The following is a 22,971-nucleotide window of genomic DNA, read 5'->3' as shown; positions in this document are numbered from 1 at the left end:
AGCCATCAGAAAGGATGGATACCCAACTTTTGCATCTACATGGACGGGACTGGAGGAGATTATGCTGAGTGAAATAAATCAAGCAGAGAAAGTCAATTATCATATGGTTTCACTTACTTATAGAACATAAGGAATAACATGGAGGACATTAGGAGAAGGAAAGGAAAAATGAAGGGGAGAAACCAGAGGGGGGGATGAACCATGAGAGACTGTGGACTCGGAGAAATAAATTGAAGGTTTTAGAGGGGAAGAGGGTGGAATGTTGGGTGTACCTGATGGTGGTATTAAGGAGGGGACGTATTGCATGGAATGCTGGTTGTTATATGTAAACAATGAATCTTGGAACACTACATCAAACACTAATGATGGGGGCGCCTGGGTGGCTTGTTGGGTTGGGCCTCTACCTTCGGCTTCGGTCATGGTCTCAGGGTCCTGGGACCAAGCCCTGCATTGGGCTTTCTGCTCAGCAGGGGGTCTGCTTCCCCCTCTCCCTCTGCCTACCTCTCTGCCTAATTGTGATCTGTCATTCATTATATATTACTACTAATAATAATATCCTTATTAATAATTCTTATTATTAAGATTTTATTTATTTACTTGAGAGAGAGAGAGAGAGCATGAGAGGGGAGAGAGTCAGAGGGTTAAGCAGACTCCCTGCTGAGGAGGAAGCCCAATATGGGACTTGATCTTGGGGCTCCAGGATTATGACCTGAGCCAAAGGCAGTCACCTAACCAATTGAGCCACCCAGGCACCCTCCCTCTGTGTTTTTTATTAGAATAAACTTTCAGCATGGCTTCTCCTCCTCCAAAGGTTTAAAATGAGAATGACGTCAATAGTAACTTTCTATTACTTGAGACCTAGGTAGGATTGATGTCACTTTCATGGGTGGGAAGGATTTTAATATAGCCCTTTTGTTACAAAATTGCTTTTCATTTTCTTTAAACAATAGAGACATAACTGACCTTAAAACAATAGAGACTTAACTGACCTAAAATAACCTTATTTTATTCTAGGTCCCCTAAAAACCCAGAACAGAAGATCATTAAAAGAGTGATTGCCCTTGAAGGAGATATTGTAAAGTAAGTACTGAAACTTGTTTTTAAGTTCAAGTTATAAATTCTGGAATTTCATTGAGTTTTAAATCATATCACTTGGGAAGTACACTCAATTCAGAGGACCAAAGCTTTGGAGACATCCCAAATGAACTGGTATGTCTTCAGTGAGCCTCATCAACCATTTCAGGATGTAAGGCAAATATAGCCTCTTGATTATATTATTATCTTTTATCTGCAAGGCATAGGAGAAATAAATATTAACTGAAATTGACCAGGTTTTCTAAACTGACCACTAAATAATTGTGTTTTCAAAAATTAAAATTAGCCTGATTGTTTTAGGTTATGTAATTAAGGTTTATTTTAGACAAATTCATAAACATCTATTATTTCAGAAGCAAATACAGAAACTTGAAGTGGGAGATTTTCTATATGTGTACTCACAACCCTGAGATCATGATCCGAGCTGAAATCAAGAATCGGATGCTTAACCAACTGTACCACCCAGGCACCCCAATATTCAGAAAATTTTTTGAGCCTGTTTGCCAAAAAACTTAATTCTAAAATATCTATATTAATGACCCTATGGATTAAACAGTCTCATTAAAATGAATCTCAGTTGGTTTTAACACAGAATCAAAGCCAGCAGTTCTCACAGGATGGCCAGAGGATCGCTGGGCATTCCCAAGACCCTTTGAGAGGGTCAGTGAGATCAGAACTATTTTCCTAATAATACTAAGATGCCGTTTGCCTTTTCACTCTCATTTTCTCTTGAGTGTACAGTGGAGTTTTCCAAGGTTATGTGATGTGTGCGATGCCATCAAATTGAAAGCAGGAGAGGATATTGGAATATGGCTGTCTCCCATTCATCCAAACACTAAACGGATTGGCAAAAATAGAAAAAAATGCAACTGATCTCACCACTTTTTTCTTTTGTTTTAGAAAATAATTATACTTTTCATTAAACACATCTTTGTATGTGTTAACATATAGGTTTATTATTTTTTTTAGATTGAATCTATAAAGATTTTTTTTTAATTTACCATTTTTGTTTCCCATATGGTAAATATTGACAGAGTGTATTTTCTAATGTGGTAAATATTGACGAACAGTTCTTTGAGAGCCTTGGTTATTTTTACAAGTATAAAGGAGTCCTCACACTGTTTGCACTGTGAGAACTTGCTGATGTAGGAATGGATGGCAAAAATGTTCATGTCATGATAACCTGTCCATGAGTAGTGTGCGTTACATGAATGGAGCTATTGCAAGATGGTTTGAATGGTTTATATTTATGAATATTTGTACAGTCTTTTTTGTTTTAAAAGCTTTTTTGAGGTAAGATTTATATACTGTACAGCTCACCCATTTTAAATATACAGTGTAATGAGTTTCAGTATATGTATATACAGTTGTGCAAGCCTCACCATGGTCTGATGTTTGAACACTTCCATTACCTTTAGAAGTTCCCTCCTCCCATTTACACTTACGTGAGGCTCCCACCAGTCCCAGTTGGCCAGTCCCAGGCAATCAGGGATCTGCTTTCTGTCGCCATAGTTTAGACTTTTCTAGAAAATTAATTTAGATGGTATTATACAATATATAGTCTTTTATACCTGTGTTTCCCCTATGTATGTATATCTGTAATTTTTTCCTTTGTATGGTTCCATTGTATGGACCTACCACATTTTGTATGTTCATTTATGAACTAATGAACATTAGAATTTTTCCAGTTTAGGGATATTACGAGTAAAGATATGAACATTTATATAAATGCTACAGATGTGTGTCTTTGGGTAGAAATGCGTTTTTATTTCTACTGAAATGTATTTGCATGTATCACTGTTAAAATACCTATATTCCTAGAGATGCTAGCGATTATGGTGAAGTAGATGTTTAACTTTGGTTAACTACCAAACTGTTTTCAAAAGTGGCTATAAGGGACGCCTGGGTGGCGCGGTTGGTTGGACGACTGCCTCCGGCTCAGGGCGTGATCCTGGAGTCCCGGGATCGAGTCCCACATCAGGATCCCAGCTCCATGGGGAGTCTGCTTCGCTCTCTGACCTTCTCCTCACTCATTCTCTCTCTCACTGTCTCTCTCTCTCAAATAAATAAAATAAAATCTTTAAAAAAAAAAGTGGCTATAATATTTTATGTTCTATCAGCAATGCACAAGGGTTTGATTTCCTTTGTATCCTTGCCAACACTTGGTATTATGAATATTTCTCATTAGCCATCCTCATAGGTGTAGAGTAGAAACTCATTGTGGTTTTGATTTACATTTCCCTGAAGGCTACTGATGTTGAGAATGTTTCCACATGCTTACTTGCCATTTGTATATTTTCTTGGGTGAAGTGTCTTTTCAATGTATTTGCTCATTTTGTACCGGTTATTTAATATTTTGAATTATAAGAGGTCCTTTTATTTTGATTCCATAAATAGATTAGGCATTTGGGGGAGAATGAGTATGTATAATAATGTCATTTTAGTCAGGTTTGAGTGTATTTATATTAAAGAGTTTAGTTTTTGTTATGTGTAGGATTTGTGTGGTCAGTTTGCAGAATTTGGCGATTGCTTTCTATTTTGAAGATCCTATCCAGTCTTCTGATTTCAGTAAGAAACGGTGAAGAGCTGTAAATTTGGAAAACTATTTGATATACATCCATAAATGTCCAAAATATGCTTTTATTTTTTTAAAAGATTTTATTTATTTATTAGAGAGATAGAGAGAGACCACAAGTAGGCAGAGCAACAGGCAGAGGGAGAGGGGGAAAGCAGGCTCCCACAGTGGGCAGGGAGCCCGATGTGGGGCTCCATCCCAGGACCTGGCGATTATGACCTGTGCTGAAGGCAGCTGCTTAACTGACTGAGCCACCCAGGAGCCCCCAAAATATACTTTTAATATTTGGATGACAGTTTGTGTGGATGTGATGCAAATTCTATTCAGGGAATGAGTCAGCATATAAAATATACGTCATATTAAAAGATTGAAGCTGATCACGAAAGACCAGCATTGGATTATATTTATGGTATATGAAATGTCCAGAATAGGAAGATTCATAGAGGCAAAAAATAAGGGTTCCCAGGGGCATGAAAAAGGGGATTGAGAGATATGGGTACAATTTTTTTGTTGTTGTTTTTTGGTTTTGTTCGTCTGTTTGTTTTTGGTAGGTGGTATGAGAATGTTGAAAATAAATGTATGAAAATAAAGTATGATAGTTCCACAGCTCTGTGACTATATTAAAAACAATGAATTGTACATTTTAAATGGGTAAATTACATGTTATATAAATTACATCTCCATAGGCTATTAAAAAAAAAAGTGTTAGTCAACAAAGGGAGCAAAAATTTTATCTATGTCAAATAATCTAACAAGATTAGGAATGTCAAGGGATTCATTTTACATTATAATCCAAAGAGAACACAGCTTTAATTCAGATGTATCATTATTGGTCACTAGCTGAAGAGTCAACAATGTGAGATGGTAAAACTTAGTCAGACAAAAAAAACTCTTTGTAATTAGAAATCAGTATGTGTAAATACTGTGTTGGGTTCACAGAGTGGCTGAACTAGAAGGAGGGTTATTGGTACAGGGCTGGGAGATGAGGGGAAAGGAGATAGGGATCTATCTTTTTTTTTTTTAAGCCTTGCTTCCCCCCCCCCCACCACTATTGCAATCCACATGGGGAAAGGCTGGCTGCTTTGTTGTGTGAAAATTAACACTTTGGACATGTGGCCCTTTTTGTCTCTTTTCACTATACCTCTATCATGAAGCAATGAGTAACATAAGGAATGGAAGTACCAAGACTCAAGACTTTCCCAGTATGTAGGCTCTGAAACCTTTGTGATAATTGATTAGAAAAATAAATTTTTTTGTATTTCATGTTTTAAACAAAAATTTAAAATTTTATTCTTCTGAATAAAATAGATGCTTAAAAATTCTAGGCTTCCTGGGCTTCAAATTAATAATTGGATATATTTCTATAAAAATTTCCTAACAGCACTGAAAAATATTAAGAGGTATTAGGTAAAACAGTATTATTTACTGATATGCTTACCTCTTTTTGTCTATGACCCATTTTTTAAAATTATTTTTATTAACATGTATTATTAGCCCCGGGGGTACAGGTCTGTGAATTATCAGGCCTACATACTTCACAGCACTTACCATAGCACATACCCTCCCCAACCACCCTCTCCCTACTCCCTCACCCCTCAGCAACTCTCAGTTTGTTTTGTGAGATTAAGAGTCTCTTATGGTTTGTCTTTTTTTTAATGCTGAAGCATATTTTTAAAAATTTAAAAATATGCTGTCTTTCTTCCATCAGAAATAATTTGTCTGTTGGTGTCCTGACTTTTGGTAGACAAGGTGCTTTGGTTTGTGATGTGGACTTTCCCTTCCCGGTCTTACCTTGGATAATACTTGATTACTTATTAGGCAAGCTAAACCTGAATGCACATCACCAGATTTTTTTTTTTTTTTTGGAAAGTACTTGGTATTTCATAAAATGATCAAAGAAAAAAATCTGACTTATTAGGACTCACCCTTTTCATGGATTTTGTAGTATTTCTATTGTGAATTATACATAATTAGTGGGTAGAGAGGAAACAATTATCTTTTCAGAACTAAGCAATTTCAAGGCTTAATCTAATTGTCAATTTAATGTTCTGTTAGTTATAAAAAAAAAGATACATAGTAAAATATAGTTTAAAGAGCATTATTTTAAAGATAATTCAGCAGATGGTTGACTGATGTTTTGTTTCTGCCTGGTGAAAGAAGTGTGACAGAAGCCAGGGATCAGCCTCACCTCACTGAAGACTAGAAATGGGACTACGGCTAGATTTCCGGCTTCTGTGCACCTGTACCCTCTATCCATCTGTTTGCCTGTCTTGCTTGTGTTCCTATTGGCTTTTGCTCCATTGCCAACTGTTGGCTTCCTTGGATGTACCTTTTGTTTAAACTACCTGAGAGAAAGCTGAGTATGTCCCTTTGAGGTGCAGAACTAGTCTATGTCCACCTGACATGCCACTGGTCAATCAACTAATGAGCTGCCGTTGGGGCGGGTGCCCTTCCTTGGTCTGGCCCATTGTGGCTGTCTTGGCCAGTCACCTAGTACAGACCCTTTGGCTCTAAGGACCCTCTCTGAAGGGGCTTGTATGTCTGGCAGACACTGCGAGGCCTGCCAAACTGGGACACTGTAGTCAGCACTCACTTCACTTAGCTTCAGCCTTTGAAGCCTCATGTTCAATAGACCTATAAGCTGTTCTCCTTGGTCATAGCTTTGACCCTACCCTCTGGGGAAGATTGAGTAACTGATTTAAGTTACAGAAATAACACAAACTGGAAAAATTCAAAATGCTATCATGAACACTGTGGCACACATACTTTTGGACAGTTGTGTGTTTATTGTTGTAGAACAGATAGCTAGAATTAGAAATACTAGGTCAACGTATTGTTGTTATTGTTGTTGTTGTTATTTTTAGTTCTAGTGTATACAGCCAGATTTCCCTCCCAAGAGGTTTGCTTCCCATCTCACCAACCTATTTATACTCTTACCAAGGCTGCATTTGAAATGCAAATGAAATGCAAAATACGCATTTCAGAGGAGGCGGGTTTAAAGATCAAATGCAATGGGGGAGTGATGGACTTCAGATTCAGAAGTCAAAGCATTTCAACACTAATTCTGAAATGAGTTTAGATTTTTAGGTTCTATTTACTTTAATCAGATTGCTGACCAATAGGCCTTAGAAACATTCATTTAAGGAACACTGGTGTAGCCACTAGAGAGACATAATTGAAGAGAAGAGACAAAGTCCCTGCTCTCGTGGAGTTTATATCCTAGTGGTTAGAAGCAGATAACAGGCAAATACATAACACATAATGCAAGACATAACACTGAGCTAGATGTGCTAAAGAAAAATAAAGTCAGAAAGGGTGTATAGAGTGGAGGTTCAGGGACTGCTATTTTAGGCAGGATGTTCACTGTGAACCACTCTAATGAGCAGATATGTAGCAGACTCTTATATTACGGGAGGAAGGAAGAGAGCCATAGTAGGATCTGGGACAAAGGCAGTTCACACCAAAGGAATAACAGATTTAATCCTGAGAAGGGTAGACAGTAAGTGAGTTTAAGGAATCGCGAGAAGCAGGATATCAGACCCAATTGAACGAGGAAAATTCAGGCAGGAGACTAGTATCAGAGGTTTGCAGAACTCCGTGGGTCATAGGAAGGACTTTGGATTTTATTGTAGTGGGATGGCAAGCCCGTGGAATGTTTTGAGTCTTGAGTGATAGGATGTGATTGAGATTTTTAAAAGATCCCTCTGTGCTGTGTGGTGAATAGACGAAAGGGAGGCAGTCTGACCCAAGTAACTGGTCAAAGTATTTTTCTCTTGAGGAAATAATACATAGCTTCTTCTAAAAGTGGTTAAGTATCTTTGTTTGTGACATGAATGATGACTACTTTGATTTGAGATTTTCAGAGTGACTCATAAAAGTAGTCACATTATTTGTAATCACAGTCATTACGGTTATATTGACAAGGCAAAAGTAGAGTTGAAGCATTTGTTCAGTGAATTGAGCCAAATATTCCTAAGATGATAACAGATGTGAGTTTTGCAAGTCTGAACTTTCTGTCATGATGTCAACATTGATTAACATCACAAGACAGTTGCTTGATTGTGTGGATAACTTAGCTAGAAATCTAGCCGTTTCCATCAAGTTTGCCCAAATGGGTCTGCTTATCTGTAACAGGAACAGTAAAAAGCTAATGAAAGTAATATTTAGACAAGGCCATTAGTTCCACCAAAATATTTTTCATAGTTATTTGCTTTTTCTTATTAATTTGTTATGACTCACATAGAAAGGCTATTTTAGAAAAAGATAAAATGAATACAAAGCACCAAACTGCAGGAAGTCAATATGAATCAACCGCAACTGAAATTGTAAGGCATCAACATTTTTTACTGGGCACTTGTACTTCTGTTTCACAGATTTTCTCAGCCCCGTCAAAAATGAAGCCTTTTATCATTTCCCTTCTTACTTACTAAAACACACTTTACAGATAGATACTTGGAATCTGGGAATCTATGTCGTTAGCGAGCTCCATGAAGTAAATCACCAGTGCATCCCCAAACTAGGACACTCTTGAGAGTGAAAGGGGATGATGATTATGTTGGAATAATCAGCATGGGGGGCTGCCAAGACAAACTGCAACAAATGGTCGCCTTACCAGTGAAATGTAATCTACTTTATAATTCACTTTACATGATTTGATTTTCTTTAGTTCGTGGTTCGCCTTGTTCAGGAGAATTCCAAGAAGGGTTCGTAGAGAATAATCACTTCCTGGCCTCAGGGAGGCTTTCGGTTGGGCAGCATCAATGATGTTGTGGAGAGGCCTGCCCTGCTCGCAACACAGTCATTTCCATGCTAGAAAGGACAGTGTAGGACTTTCTGTAACAACTACCGATCCTGCAAAATATCCTGCATTAAAGAACCATGAGACTTCTCTCACTGTAAAATATTTAAATCATAATTCCTCTTCTGGTCTGGAGACTATATTGTAAAATGTCAAAACACTAATTTATTAAAAATAACTATCTGATATTAGCAAAAAAAAAATCCATTGAATCACTAGAAATGAAACATTTTAAAACTTGTTGATTTTAAGTGTGCTATTGAAGATTCGGAAATCAATATTAGCCTATCCCAGATGGTTGAATCATATTATGTTCCAGGAAAGGATGAAGCTTTATAGGAAGAAAAACAGAACTAAATTGAGTTTTCCCCAGTAAAACTAAAAATGATGCTTGTTTAATAACTTTTTTTTTTTTTTTGGATGCAGTAGCTCTGAATAATAGGAGCTTAATTTATCTCTGTGGCACTCTGAAGACCGTGTATTGATTTATGACATTTTTGGTAGATTAGGATTTAGGAATATGTTCTTTCCTTAAAGAAAGGACAGAATAAAGATGAAATTTGAAAAGATACTTGTGTCCCGGACCCTGATAAAGATTGTGGAAGAGAATGTTTCAGAGCATGGAAGCTAATGGTTTTATTTTATGGTTCTCAAATGGGACACAGGTAAGTGGTTGCTTTTGAAGACAGGAAGATATTTGTACACTAGGCCTTAGCTGTTAGTGATTTGAGCAGAAAAGACTTTCACAAATTTCTGAGCCACTTAAGCCTGGTTTAGTTTGAATTCTGAATTTTCCCAAATCAAAATGGCACAGCACATCCTTGGTAAGTGCTTAGCTTCTGACCAATTCTATTATTTAATAGGTAAGATCTTGAGCATGGAATTAAGTATTCCAGGGTCTGTCCAATAAGGGTTAGTTACCACTAAATTAGAGGCATTTGTGAAAAATCATCAGCTTTGCTCTGATGTCGACCTGAGAAATTATTAATTTCTCCTGGACATCCTTCCCTTCCTCTTGAAAGAAAGAGAATTCTTCTTTACTAAAGAATTATGGACTGGTAGGTAACCCATGGCTTTTTGGAATCTTTCTTTTTTTGTAGATGCAGATGATTATTTCGCACACTGCTGCTGTATCTGTGAATAAAAATAGAATTGCTGACGGGCGCCTGGGTGGCTCAGTGGGTTAAAGCCTCTGCCTTCGGCTCAGGTCATGATCCCAGGGTCCTGGGATCGAGCCCCGCATCGGGCTCTCTGCTTGGCGGGGAGCCTGCTTCTTCCTCTCTCTCTCTCTCTGCCTGCCTCTCTGCCTGCTTGTGATCTCTGTCTGTCAAATAAATAAATAAAATCTTTAAAAAAAAAAAAAGGGAATTGCTAATAAAAATTCTGTGCATTAGCAGTAGGTAGTTCTTCGTCACCACCAGAGAGACAGCCACTTTCAGTGTATGTGCAAAAATGCTGATCTGGATTTTTAAGGGCGAGATTATTTGTATAATCGATTTAGCAACATAGGGAGGTTTTCAGAGGCACTACACCAACTGCAGTGTGTACACGTTCACGTAGGAGGGTGCGGTTGCTGGAGGTCAGTAGGCTCCTTAGACTGAATTGCTTTCTCTAATGATGGTGGCCGCGGGGATGGCGGTACTCTCCTCACCCCCATTAGTGGTTTCTCTTGCTTCATTTTTGAACCTACTCTGCCTGTCTCTTGAATAGGATTCTTCTTTAGATAAAAACATCTTCACTATTCATTCTCCTATGCAGAATCATTGATTCATTCGGTATGTCATGGAGGTCAGGAGCACAAACTATAAATTCAGGCTTCCTTGGTTTGTATCCCAGCGTTGCCACTTCTTGCGTTACTTTACCAAATTACTTAATTCTCTACGCTTAATTTCCCTCATCTGTAAATGGAAATTACAGTCCTACTCCCTGGAGTACTCTTCAGGATAACATGACATAGTGGCTATAATTTGGCTAGCACAGTGCTTGGCACCGAAGAATGTATTCAGTAATTATCAGATATTCTTAGAAGCAGTCACGATCTAATCATTGTTTATTGAGTGCCTGGAATATTTACTGTGTGCTGGACACTGTGTAGGATTCTGAGGTTGTGAGTATGAAAAGCCATCGATAGTTTGTGCCTTCCTGACATTTATGCTCTGGTGAAAAGGCAACAAAAGCAACAAAGAAATACAATTTCCACGATAAAAATGTACAAAGGTCCCTGGAACATCCCTGTAGGGACAGCATCTGGTCTACCTAGGGAGCTGGGCTGTGTCGTACTCAACTTTCTGGTTAAAGTTTGAGATGAATAGATCTCCAGCTCCCTTCTTTTCCTTTTTCTTTTCTTTTCTTTTTTTTTTTTTTTTAAGATTTTATTTATTTATTTGACAGAAAGAGATCACAAGTAGGCAGAAAGGCAGGCAGAGAGAGAGAGAGAGGGAAGCAGGCTCCCTGCTGAGCAGAGAGCCCGATGTGGGGCTCCATCCCAGGACCCTGGGATCATGACCTGAGCCGAAGGCAGAGGCTTAACCCACTGAGCCACCCAGGTGCCCCTCCAGCTCCCTTCTTAATTGCAAAAGCAATACAGGCTTAGTATAATTTACGAAAATTGAAACGATAGTGGAGCATATGGGGTAAAATGAAAAAGTCTCTTTTCCCTCAGACTTCTAATCACACTCCCAGAGGTATATATGGTTTGGATCCTGATCTATGTCTCCTGGTAGGAGATTGGAAGGTTTAGAAAAATATTTATATCATAGCATTTTTCCTTGAATATTCCAGAAGGAAAAAAACACATACTTCAGATATAATATACATATATATATATAATTTATTATATATATAATAATTTTATATATATAATATATAATGTTTATATATTATATATATAATATATATATAATAATTTATATATATATAATAATTTATGTGTTCTGGTGTGTGTGTTACTCAGATAGGTACACCTATTTTATAGTAATATACTTGTATACCTCTCCTAGGTAGGTATTTGAAAACATGGCAACTTCAGAATTGCTTATTTATAAAGTTCCGAATAATAAATTATACTCCTAGGAGTAATGTACACAAAGATACTGTGTGCAAATTATTGGGTAACAATAATATGTGACCCAGACAAAACCATTTACAGAAAATTATAGGCAAGAGAATGAAAGTGAATAGTAAGTAAATGTCCTTATTATTTAATGTTCTTCCTATTCAAGTCATCATATCTAAAAGGAATTGGAACCATCATGTTCTCTCCAGGCAGTATATAACATGAAGTGACTGGGGGTGGGGGGTTCAGGGAGGGAACCCATTGCTTAGCTTAATTAGGGAAAATTTTCCACAGCTGGGAGCCTAGCAGGAGTCTCTGGTCTGGCTCCATCCTTGTTAACATCTTCTTGCTGCCCTCCAGAATACAGTAGTCAGTCTCTAACCTGGATGGTTTTCACTAAGCTCCTTTCCTCTCTTTTTGGGCTGACTTTGGGGACTTTACTCCCTAATTCTGCCACGAGCCTCCCTCGCCTCCCCCAGTGCAGACAGATCACGGGAGGAGCTGTCACGGAGCCTGGTATTTCCTACCAGGGAGCACATCACACTGGGGGCTGGTCAGTGCGTTAATCTAGTCGCCTTCTTCGCTGCTGGCTTAATTAGACTTCTTAGTAGTATAACTTTTTGAAGTTGTGGCCTGCAAGTAAAAATGTAGAAAAATGCTGACTTTTGTACACTCCTTTGAACAAAATATTGATTTTTATTTATTTTTTTTCTTTGCTCACAGTAATGTAAGTCTGTCAAATATTTGGAAAAGGCATATAAGTGTCATTATCTTAGTAGGAAACTAAAAAGATGGTCTTAAAATACCTTTTTAAGGAAGCTTAAGAAGCATGCCAGAAAGATTTAAGAATATTTCAGCCTGAATAATTACTTAATAATTAAGGAACAGATAGCTCTTCTATTTTTGCACAGTTTCAGTTAACCTTGTTTCAACCTAACATTGACCACACTGTTTCTCTTTTAAAATGTTTAGAGAAAGAATTTCATGTGACGGAGCAGGTGTGTTTAAGGTATTAACTTAGTTATGGATGCTATTATATTTTTGTAACTTCTGTTGTATGAGAGCTTCTTTTAGGTGTCTGGGGTAATAAGGGGTAGCATGAAAATAGTAGAAGGAGTGTACCCTTGGAGTAAGGTGATAGATTCAATTCCAACTCTGTTTCTTACAAACTGTGTGACCTTGGAAAAGTTATTGACCTCTCTGATTTTAAAAGGAAAAAAAAATCTCTATTTTCAGAGTGATTTTCAAGACCAAATATCTCCCAATACTTTGTAAATTTTAACTCACTAATAACTGTAATATATTATTAACTGATTTTCTATTTGGCGTCTCCAGAGCTTAACAGAATGCCTTGCCCATTTTAGATTATCAATTTTTTCTGTCATCATTGAAAAAAAAATTATTCTATTGCTCAATCAAGATATAGGTCCATATTTGATAAATTCTGAAGTTGGAAGAAAACCAGTTTTACTGTGTACTCAAATGCGGGCTACTGTATTTTTCAGATCTTGAATTGGTTCTTCATGCACAGTTACCTGGTGTTTGTAGCAGGGGTCAATATGCTTTTTCTGTAAACAGCCAGATCGTAAATATGTCTTATAGCTTTGCAGGCTATACCATCTCTGACAAAACCACTCAATTCTGATACTGTAGTATGAAAGCAACTATGAACAGTACATAAAATGAATGTCCCAATAGAACTTTAGTTACAGAAACAGATACTAGGCTACATTTGGCCCCCGGGTCCTACCTAGTTTGCTAATTCTGGTCTATATTATCTACTTTCATTCCTTTAACCTTAGAGATAAGTAGAAAATACTGAATTTATTTTCCAGTCCCGGCCAGCAGTTTAAATAGTAGAGAGGAATTAGCTTAAAAGGCTTGGGTTCTTGGGTTAAATGCTGGTCGAGACAGAGTAGCTGTGTTTCTCCAAGTGAGGTTTTTGCAGCATTGCTCGAAGCGACATGGGTACACCTGAACAGTGAAGATATTTGTCTTGAGCTGGTTGGGGAAGAGCTATGATACTTTAAGAACACTGCAGAGAGTATCTTCACTGGCGAGGAGCCACAATGCTCATAAAAGAGTAGAATAAATTTCAGTGCCCAAATAGTTTCTTCCTAATACAAAAGGAATATCCCTACAGATGGGAAAATGTTGTATCAGAATACTACGCCAGGCTATTTAAGCTCTTCTTATAAGCCCAGCATTAGAACTCCAGTGATCTTCTGTCTGTTGTTTGAGCTCGATCCGGCTATGCCGGACTAAACTGACAGTGCGGAGAAGAAGGGGCTAATAATCTAGAGGATCCTTTTTTTTTTTTTTAAGTAATTTATTTTAGTTCCTCAATTTATTTGTTGTATTACAGAAAATGTTCAAATGTTCTCTAGTTTATTACGAGGGATACCTTTATATATAATAGCATCTTAGTTAGGCAAAAATGGTAATCATTCCCATATTTAAAATGTCGATGATGAAACTAAAGTCTATGTTTGCACTTTTTGTAATATTGGAAGACGTTTGTTGACAGAAATATTAATCATAAATTGTTGATTTAGAAAATAGAGTGTCTCCCTAGTTTTTTCCCCTGAGAATCTGAATGGTTCACACTAGCAGAACTAATAAGATTTTGAAATTGATCATCCTCAACTCAAAGGAGAATTTGAGTGAAAATAATTAATTTTTTTTTTCATTATTAGGGGAGCTGACAGTTGGTGATCTTTCCTTTCAGAGGAGTCAATTGTGTGATGAAAGTTGTATATCTGGGGTATGATGAATAGCAAGTCATTAACTCTGGGTTTCTGCAACTGGACACTTGGGAACTAAGGAGATTTTCTACTTTGCTTATTACAAAAATAAATTCTACTCCCTGGCCATTATGCGATACCTGGTTTTAATATGCAGCCCAGAGCTGGCAGTGATAAACGCTGCGTCCCACACTGCTACGCCTCAAGGTGTATTGATGCTTCCAAGGAACATTTCTGCAGTTTGGATTCCAATATTACATACATCAGAAAGTAAATGACTATTTAATCTGTAACTATAACATGAAGAGGAGCAAGTAATACATACTGCAATGGAGTTTAGTAGGATGGAAAGCCAACCTGAAAGATTTTCTATTTGAGATGAAAGTATAATAAGCAGTAAGCTTTACAAAAGCCAGGAGTGTGATAATAGAAGAGGAAATGAATGAACAGATTAGAATTTCGCATGTGTATGGGAAAGTAAGGTGACCTTTAATGGATTTCTGGGACTGTCTTTGGGGGATTATGTAAATCAAGCCCGCACTCTAAGTCTCACAAGGCTATCATTAAAATCAAGAGAATGCTTACTGCCTAATGGAAATTGAAGTGACTCCTCACTTGATGTATGGGAGCTCTAGTATTCTCACATGACTTTTAAAAAATAATGATTTTGTTAAAATTAAAACTTGCAACTTCCTTGCCTATAAGAGGCAAGAGAAATAAAGAGGATATGCATATGGAACTTAAATGAAAGTTTCACTTTTCACATTCATGGCAATGTATGAATATTGCACAGTATATTGAGCCACTGATAAGTACTAATGTCATTTTCGTCTTTGCTAATACAATAGGTGAGAAGATGTTTCTCCTTGCTGTTTTCATTTATATTATTTTTATTGCTAATAGGAATGAGTATTTTATTAATAGTTTTCTTCCTTTTCTAAGAATTATTTCAGAATTCCCCATTTTTAAATGGCATTCAATGTTTTCTTATCAGTTTGGAGAATGATATAGATATAGATTTGGTTTTTGTTGGTTTTATTTTGCTTTTTTTTTTGAGAGAGATAAAGAGCATGTGCACAGGGGAGGGGGTGTGAAGGAGGGGAGTCAGAGAGAAAGGGAGAGAGAGAATCTTAAGAAGGTTCCACACCCAGCGTGGCGCCCCACATGAGGCTTAATCTCATGACCGTGAGATCATGACCTGAGCCAAAATCAGGAGTGGGTCACTTAACCAGCTGGGCCACCCAGGCCCCCCCATCAGTTTGAATCTATTATGTATGTTAACCCCTTGCCATCTGTAGATAAAAGTTATTTCTAGTTCATGATTTGCCTTTTAGTTTTATTCATTCTCATAGGTTACTTAAGGAAATATGTTTTCTTAAAGCCATTTAATTTTATTTTTGATGGCTAAAGGCCCATGAAGTAGACCTTTAGAAACTGAATTCTTTGACGTAACTTTTATATGTTTGTCTGCTAAATTAATGCTAATAGTATGTGTTAATCCTAATCTAAGAGTTTCACAAATAATGACAAATGGGACTTTAGTATAAAGCTTGTAACATGTTTTTGTCAATATGTTAAAGTCATAAAAAAATCTAGTAATCCTTTATTGTGGAAGACCATATATATCTACATATGTTCTATAGGGAACATAGCTACCATATGGAGGGTGGCATTGTTCTAGTAGAATGTTCCTCTAAGTGTGATCTCCAGACTGTAGCATCAACATCACCAAGGAACTTGTTAGAAATGCAAATTCTTGATTCCCACTTCCCCGCACTGCATCAAGAACTCCGCGTCTGGAGCCAGCAGCCTATGTTTTAATAAGGTGATTCTGATGCATGCTGAAATTTGAGAAAATATTCTAGTATTAGTTCCCTCACCAATGATCTGTTTTAACTTGAGTAGTTTAACCTATTTATATTTCGCTCTACTTATTTAGGCATGAAATGATGTTTTCTTCAATGTGACTCTATTGCTACCCTACCTAAGCTTAAACTTCCAGTGGTGTGGGGATTTGGGGGTGGGAAAAAACACAATGGTGTCATGACTGCCTTTTCCCTTTCCAGGCTTAATGAAGTGTTCGATCCTGAGCATCAACCCACCCCAATCTTTTCTTTAGAAGTTCACTCTCACTTTCTTCAAAATCTCTGCCCTCCCTGTGATCTCATGCTTTTAGGAAAATGGAAAGCATCTCACAAATTTGAGGGCCCTTGGACTGTTATATGGAACATGTTTTCCAGCTCTTAAATTCTATGATATTTATTCTGTCGAAAAGAGGGAGGCAGAGAGTACACAAATCTCTGTAGAAGGATTAGCGCCAGGAAGAATGTTTTCCCACTCCAGGGTAGAGAGGCGGATCCCGTCACCGTGTCGCTCCCTCGGGCTGCTCCTATACCATGAGGCATCTCAGACGTGGGTCTTGGAAGTCTCCCCAAAGGAGAGGCGAACAAGAGGCAAGCAGAGAGGACTTGCCTAACAGTGCCCAGGAAGATGGGTTAGCAGGACTTCGTGATTTCCTCCCTGGATTACCGTGTCTGTATCCTCACTGATTTCCCTTTCTTTTTTTTTTCCAATTTATTTATTTTCAGAAAAACAGTATTCATTATTTTTTCACCACACCCAGTGCTCCATGCAAGCTGTGCCCTCTATGATACCCACCACCTGGTACCCCCACCTCCCACCCCCCCGCCACTTCAAACCCCTCAGATTGTTTTTCAGAGTCCATAGTCTCTCATGGTTCATCTCCCCTTCCAATTTACCCAAAAGCACATACCCTCCCCAATGTCCATAACCCTACTCCCCTTCTCCCAACCCCCCACCCCCAGCAACCCACAGTTTGTTTCGTGAGATTAAGAGTCACTTATGGTTTGTCTCCCTCCCTATCCCATCTTTCCCATCTTGTTTCATGGATTTCCCTTTCATATCTTTGCCAACCCATCTTCCACACTCTCACAAGAACGATTTTTTTTTTTTTTAATGTCAATCTCATTATGCCATTCACGAACCTGGTCATAAAGATCCCTCATGACCAGGCCCTGTGTCTCTCCGGCTGCACTCTCCCCACTGTGTTCTCGCCACACTGACAGTTTGTTTCTGGGCAGTTACATATTCCTCACACACCTTTGCCTTTACAGGAAGCAGCCTCACTCTTGTCCTGTTTCTTTGCTTTGTTTTTGCCTGGCTAACTCCTACTCAGCAATCGTATCTCTGGGCATTAATCTGGTAGATGGATCTGCACCTGAGTGCCAAAGAGTGTGTGAAGGCGGCTCCTTGCACAATTGTTTATAATAGCAGAAGATTGAAACTTTCTGCATGTACATCCATACAGTTAAGGGCATTGTGATGCGTTCATGGAAGAGAGACACAGTTAAGAAGAAAAGGTTCGATTTATATGTATACACACGCACGTATATGAGAAAACTACCGCACAGTAGGTCCTGAACCCCAGTCCCACCCCCGTCATTTTTCCAGGAGTTCGCGCTCATGTTTTCTGCACTCTCAGTTGCTCAGTAATTACTAGTAAATGTGTAACTTCCACTTTTAGAGGAGGGAACGAGAGAGATGGAAGAGCAGGAGTGTGAAGGGAATTTTACAATATACCCTTTCATATTTGACTTTTAACATTTCTCTGTCTCACACACCTTACGTGTATAGATACGTGCCTACATACGTGCACATCCGTGCAGATGTGTGTGTAAGCCAAAGATTCCATTCCCGCACCTCTTTTTTAAAACCTTCTAAGATTTCAAACCTTCTCCTTCTCTTTTGTGCTCCTATTGAATACTAGCTTCCTTTTTCATAACATTTACTGTTCACCGTGGGTGGTTTTTTGCTTTTGTCTTCTTCCCCTGCCCACTCTTCTTACACCCACGTGCCTGTGTGGGTGGGTGGGCGCGCGCACACACACACACACACACAGACACAGCTATCATTCTTCTCTGTCCATGCTCATGTTGTATCCCGTACGTGGCAGGCAGTTCACCCTCCCTCACCCATCTAAAAAAATGCTGTATCCTCACCCCGACAGAAATGATTGTCCTCTTCTCTGTTTTCAGCGTACCGTATTGATCATACAGGTACAAAATGCATCTAATTGTATTAGAGCCTGGTGTACATGCATCTTTCTGCCTGTGCACAATTTGCATCAAGGGCAGCAACTCCGTTCTGGAGCCTGGCATCTCGCACAGTCCTGTCTTACAAAATTTAGCATATTGAGGGTGTGCTCAATAAGTATTTGGCAAATTAAAAAAGACTGCAGAAAGCTCTGTGCAATATTTATAAAACATCAATCCCGAATATCACTCTGTGAAATGATTCTGTTTATTCTGGAAATAGTTCAACTTAGTCCAATTAGTATAAGTCCCAAGTCCTTATCTTTAAAAATGTAAGCTCTCTAATGTGCTGAACATTTTCAACGTTGCTGAAGGTTAAGGAAAGTGAGTGGTAAAGAACACGAGTCTCAGCCATCTGTTTTTCTTTGCTCTCTCCAGCAGCGTAAATGCTGCAGGGACTGTCCCCGCACAGCAAAGGGGATGAGAATATGTGTGTTTATTATTGAGAAGGCTTAAATGGGTGCCCTGTCAGTCAGTTTAGGTTAACGTATTCCGTGAGAAAAAGCGACCTCTAAATCTCAATGGTTTATTATAGTAGATGCTTGATTCTCACTCTATTATAAGTTTACCATAGGTTGCATGAGATGCTGCTCCATGTTTTCTTCTCTCAGGGATTCAGGGTGACAGGGTATTAATAGTCACAGGTGAGATGGAAAAGAAAGCATGGTAGAACCATGGGGTGGATCTTGAGGCTTCTGTTTGGAAGCGGGACATGGGATTTCTACTCATGTGTCATTGGCCAAAACCAGTCACATGACCCAACCCAATATCAATATGGCGGGTGTATACAACTCTCCCTCAGGGATGGGAGACACACATTTTGAACAATAGTACTCTACTGAAGCCTCTTTTAGAGTTCTTCTCTTGAAAATAAATTGGTTTTGTTCTTGTATCAGGCTGCTTATTTCACACATATTAGTTGAATGTGTACCACAAACAGAGCCCTGTGGAGGGAGGGACAGTGAGGTTAAGTCTAAGACTCTTTTCAAGGAACTAACTACCAGAAGGGTGTCAAAATACCTCCATGAGCCAGTGGTCAAGTAGGTAGTGAGAGCCCCTGGGGGAGAGATAGCTGGAGTTGACATAGCATGAAATCATATGTGTTAGCTACTGATACCGGAATTAATTTTATATTGTTACTATTTTTTAATCTCACATGGAAAGGTGTGCTGTTTGAGAATTCATCATATCCATTTGCCCTTCAGTTATTTTCACTGATTTCAGAAATCATATGTTATATGCGTAGGTATGTATGTATATACTCACATATGTACTTAATAGATATTTATTTAATAAATATTTGCATGTTAATGATAAAGTGGTGACACTGATCAAAATATCTGCTGTAAACATCTACAGCCATACCACCCCAAATGCCCCCAATGTCATCAAAATATCTGGTGTTACCGCATTAGTCCTACTCCTTAGGTATTGGATGTATATGGTAATATCCCAAGCCCACGAAATACTGTATTTTTAAGCATTCTGCTTATTTGTCTGTTTCCTTATTTGTTGTTTTATGTAGTTTTTTTTTTTCCTTGAGAATAAAAATCTGCTCATGCCCCATGTGGCCTTGAATTTCCTAGCTTAGAAATTACTGTTCTGTCTACACACTGAATACATAGTGCTGATGCCTTAAGCTGCTAGTGTTTTTCTGTTGGTAGATTATTCCTTGTCCATTGCCTTTTAAATATATATTCAGAAGGATCATACTTTAAGAAAGGATTAAGTATTTCAAGGGATAAAAACCATTCTGCTGTTTCTAAAGCATACACAGCTGTTAAACTTTAATTAAACAGGAAAGGGGACTGGAGACCAAGTTCATAAAACCAGACAGATATGCTTTGTAAATGAAGAAGAAAGTTAATTAAGCCAAGCATGGCAGCTTAATATTAATTTTTAAAACGCTTCCCGTGTATTTGTTGTAAATCTTGACACTGCTATTGCATATTTCCTAATGAGTTATTCTACAATTTAAGTTCAGCATTTGGATGTCAAAGATTCCTAGTCAATTGGAAAATTATAAGATCTTCCCACATAGTGTTAATATTTATTGCAAGAAACTTAACTCTTGAATGAAGTGCAACTCATCGATGAAAATAAATGGTGAATTTATATTTTGGAAATAGAATTTGTTATATAAGCCATGAAAATAATCCAGAACAACCCACTGGTTTTTAAAAACTTATTTAATTACCAGCAGATTCTGAACATCACAACGAGACTGATAAAACAGATTTAATATTCAGTTGTGTTTTTGAGCTTATCCTTAAGTCTTTTAACCAAGTTACAATTTTTTTTTTTAATTACTAGAAGAGCAGTATGCCATTTTACAAAAAATTGAGCTCAACAGTACACCCATAATTCTGTGAAGGAGAAGGAACAAAAAAGCCTAATGAATTAGAATTTGTTACTATACTGTCAGACCGTAAGAAACTTGCAGATGCATTCAGTTACTGAATTGAGTTCATGATTTTCCTTTGTGTTTTATTATGCATAGAATCTGTGAAGGAACACTTTTAAGATTTAGATTTCACCTCTCAATAGGGAAGGCATACAGGAAAAACTTTAAAAGCATAAAGGTGTTTAAATTAAGCCTGCTGGGTATGAATGCAGTAAATAAACCAAATTGTGATTTATTTAAATTATTCACAGGTTTAAACCTCTTGTTCCTTATGCAACAGTATGTCCTGCTTTATCCTCTAAATAGAAGTATGAACTGTAAATTAAACATTGGCTGTATTCTTAAATGCATTAAGGTAATTATAAGAGTTTCAAACCATGACTTCGTCTTCACTGCACAGATATCTTTTGCTTATGTGAAGCAAAAAGGTTTATAGGCACTGTTTCTTCAAAAGACCACCAAAGAATAAGAAAGATGCTTGAGACCATCAGCAAGTTTTTCTAGACAGTCACAATAGCTGCAAATAAATGAAGATTTAGAAATGAATTGTGCTAAACAAGGTAAATTGTGTGGCATGTTGCCTTGTAGAGCTTCAAATGGTAGACCGTGAAGCTGTAATACTGTCATCAACAGAATATCCCTGAAAATGGGATGTTTCTCCCAGTAGGTTGCTGGGTAAAATGAAATGTTTTACTTTTGCTGGAGATGAGAAATGCACAAGCCACTCCTGTGACAGATGCATTCAACATATTACTTTAGGTTCTGGTTTCCATTTTAAAGACAGTATTATCCCTGATTATGCTGAGCGTAACTGTGCAGAGTAGGGATTTCCTTTGTCATGCTGGACGAGTGTCAACAGCGATGATCAGTCCCCAAATTGTCTTCTCGGGCCAGCTTCCTTCATGCAGCACACTGTCAGCATGTGATGTGGTCATGATTGAAACACCACTTAGAAGTGTATTCGTCATAAAAACTTCCTAAATTCTTCCTCCCCGCCCCCACCCCCCCCCGAGCCATCTAGTCATCTAAATATAATCTTGTAGTTTTTCTTTCTCACAACACCCGAGCCATCTCCTGATAGGCAAGTGGCTCTAGGAAGTCAGTCTTCTCTATAACGGACCCTGCTGAGTGGTCCAGCACATCGAAGGATGTCTATTGTCTTTGTTCAATTGCTGGTTTACTAAAAGAGAGTGATAAATGTTGGCATCACTGGGTCTGAACTTTGGAGACAGAGTTCAGTTCCCTCCTGTTATAGATAAGGAAACTGAGACCTGAAAAATTGTGTGACTTGCTCAAGTTTAACTAGCTAGCTAATGAGCTAAAACTTGGCTCCCTGCCCATGTGGTCTAGCCTGATCAGATGGTACTTATTGGAAGTCTGTGAATTTCACTGCCACTGTCCTTTGTTTCATTGGGTGGATGTGTGGTTGGACTTTATTGATTTCTGAGCTTCTTTAATTTTATGATTTCTAATGTAGAACCACAAGCTATGCGTATTTGAAATTTTATTTCTACTTGTGTATATTATTACCTAATTATTTGTTATTTTTTTAAGTCTTTTTTCATGCTTACCTGACTATGATATTTCTGAAATTTGATCTCCTTTGTTTCCAGATGTGGGGACTTTGGGCTAACGGTGGACTTATAATGTAGTGCTACTGTTTTGTCCTCGTGATTTTATAATGTCAGGATTCGTTACACCTTCGACACCTCTGCTGTGTGTCTGTATTGAAACTCTCAGTGGTCTTTTATGTGTAAGATCTCTTTTTGCCACCCTTGCGCTTTGATGTGCCACATGGCAACTTTTTCTAATAGCCTGCTAGGTCCTTGGATTATTGATATAATGAGTATAGTGAGATGCCTGCATTTTATTTAAAGTTACCTACTGGGCTGTACCCTAAAGCCTGATTATATGGCTACTCAATGTGGGTATGCTTCCCTAGGGGAGGATGTATTTCTCTCCCTTAAATGCAGGGAGAGTGGAAGTTATTTGGTCTACCTTTTAAGGGGAAGGGTTCAAGAAGTGGAGTTTTGATTGCTGCTTTAGGGTGTCGTCAGCATGACTTTCCAGGTAGCTCGGGAATCATCGGGTCTCCAGGGCCCTTTGCCCAACAGAGCAAGGAGTCACCGTACATGCATACATAATTTTCTGACCCTTAGACTCTAGGTTTGTGACTTTTGGAACCAAC

At 38.1% G+C, this 22,971-nt stretch overlaps 1 protein-coding gene across 1 annotated transcript in view; it reads left to right on the top strand.

Moving 5' to 3' along the window:
- Positions 1 to 22,971, top strand: part of IMMP2L (inner mitochondrial membrane peptidase subunit 2) — an 880,236-nt gene that overhangs the window by 597,954 nt on the left and 259,311 nt on the right. The window contains exon 5 of the mRNA XM_044246392.1: positions 1,015 to 1,080. Within this exon, the coding sequence (XP_044102327.1) occupies positions 1,015 to 1,080 (66 nt within the window). The remainder of the gene's footprint in view (positions 1 to 1,014; positions 1,081 to 22,971) is intronic.

Source organism: Neovison vison, chromosome 4 (genome assembly GCF_020171115.1).
Source record: "Neovison vison isolate M4711 chromosome 4, ASM_NN_V1, whole genome shotgun sequence".
Lineage (NCBI taxonomy): Eukaryota > Metazoa > Chordata > Mammalia > Carnivora > Mustelidae > Neogale > Neogale vison.
Note: the sequence above shows the minus strand (reverse complement) of the source record. Positions and strands in the feature narration are given on the sequence as shown.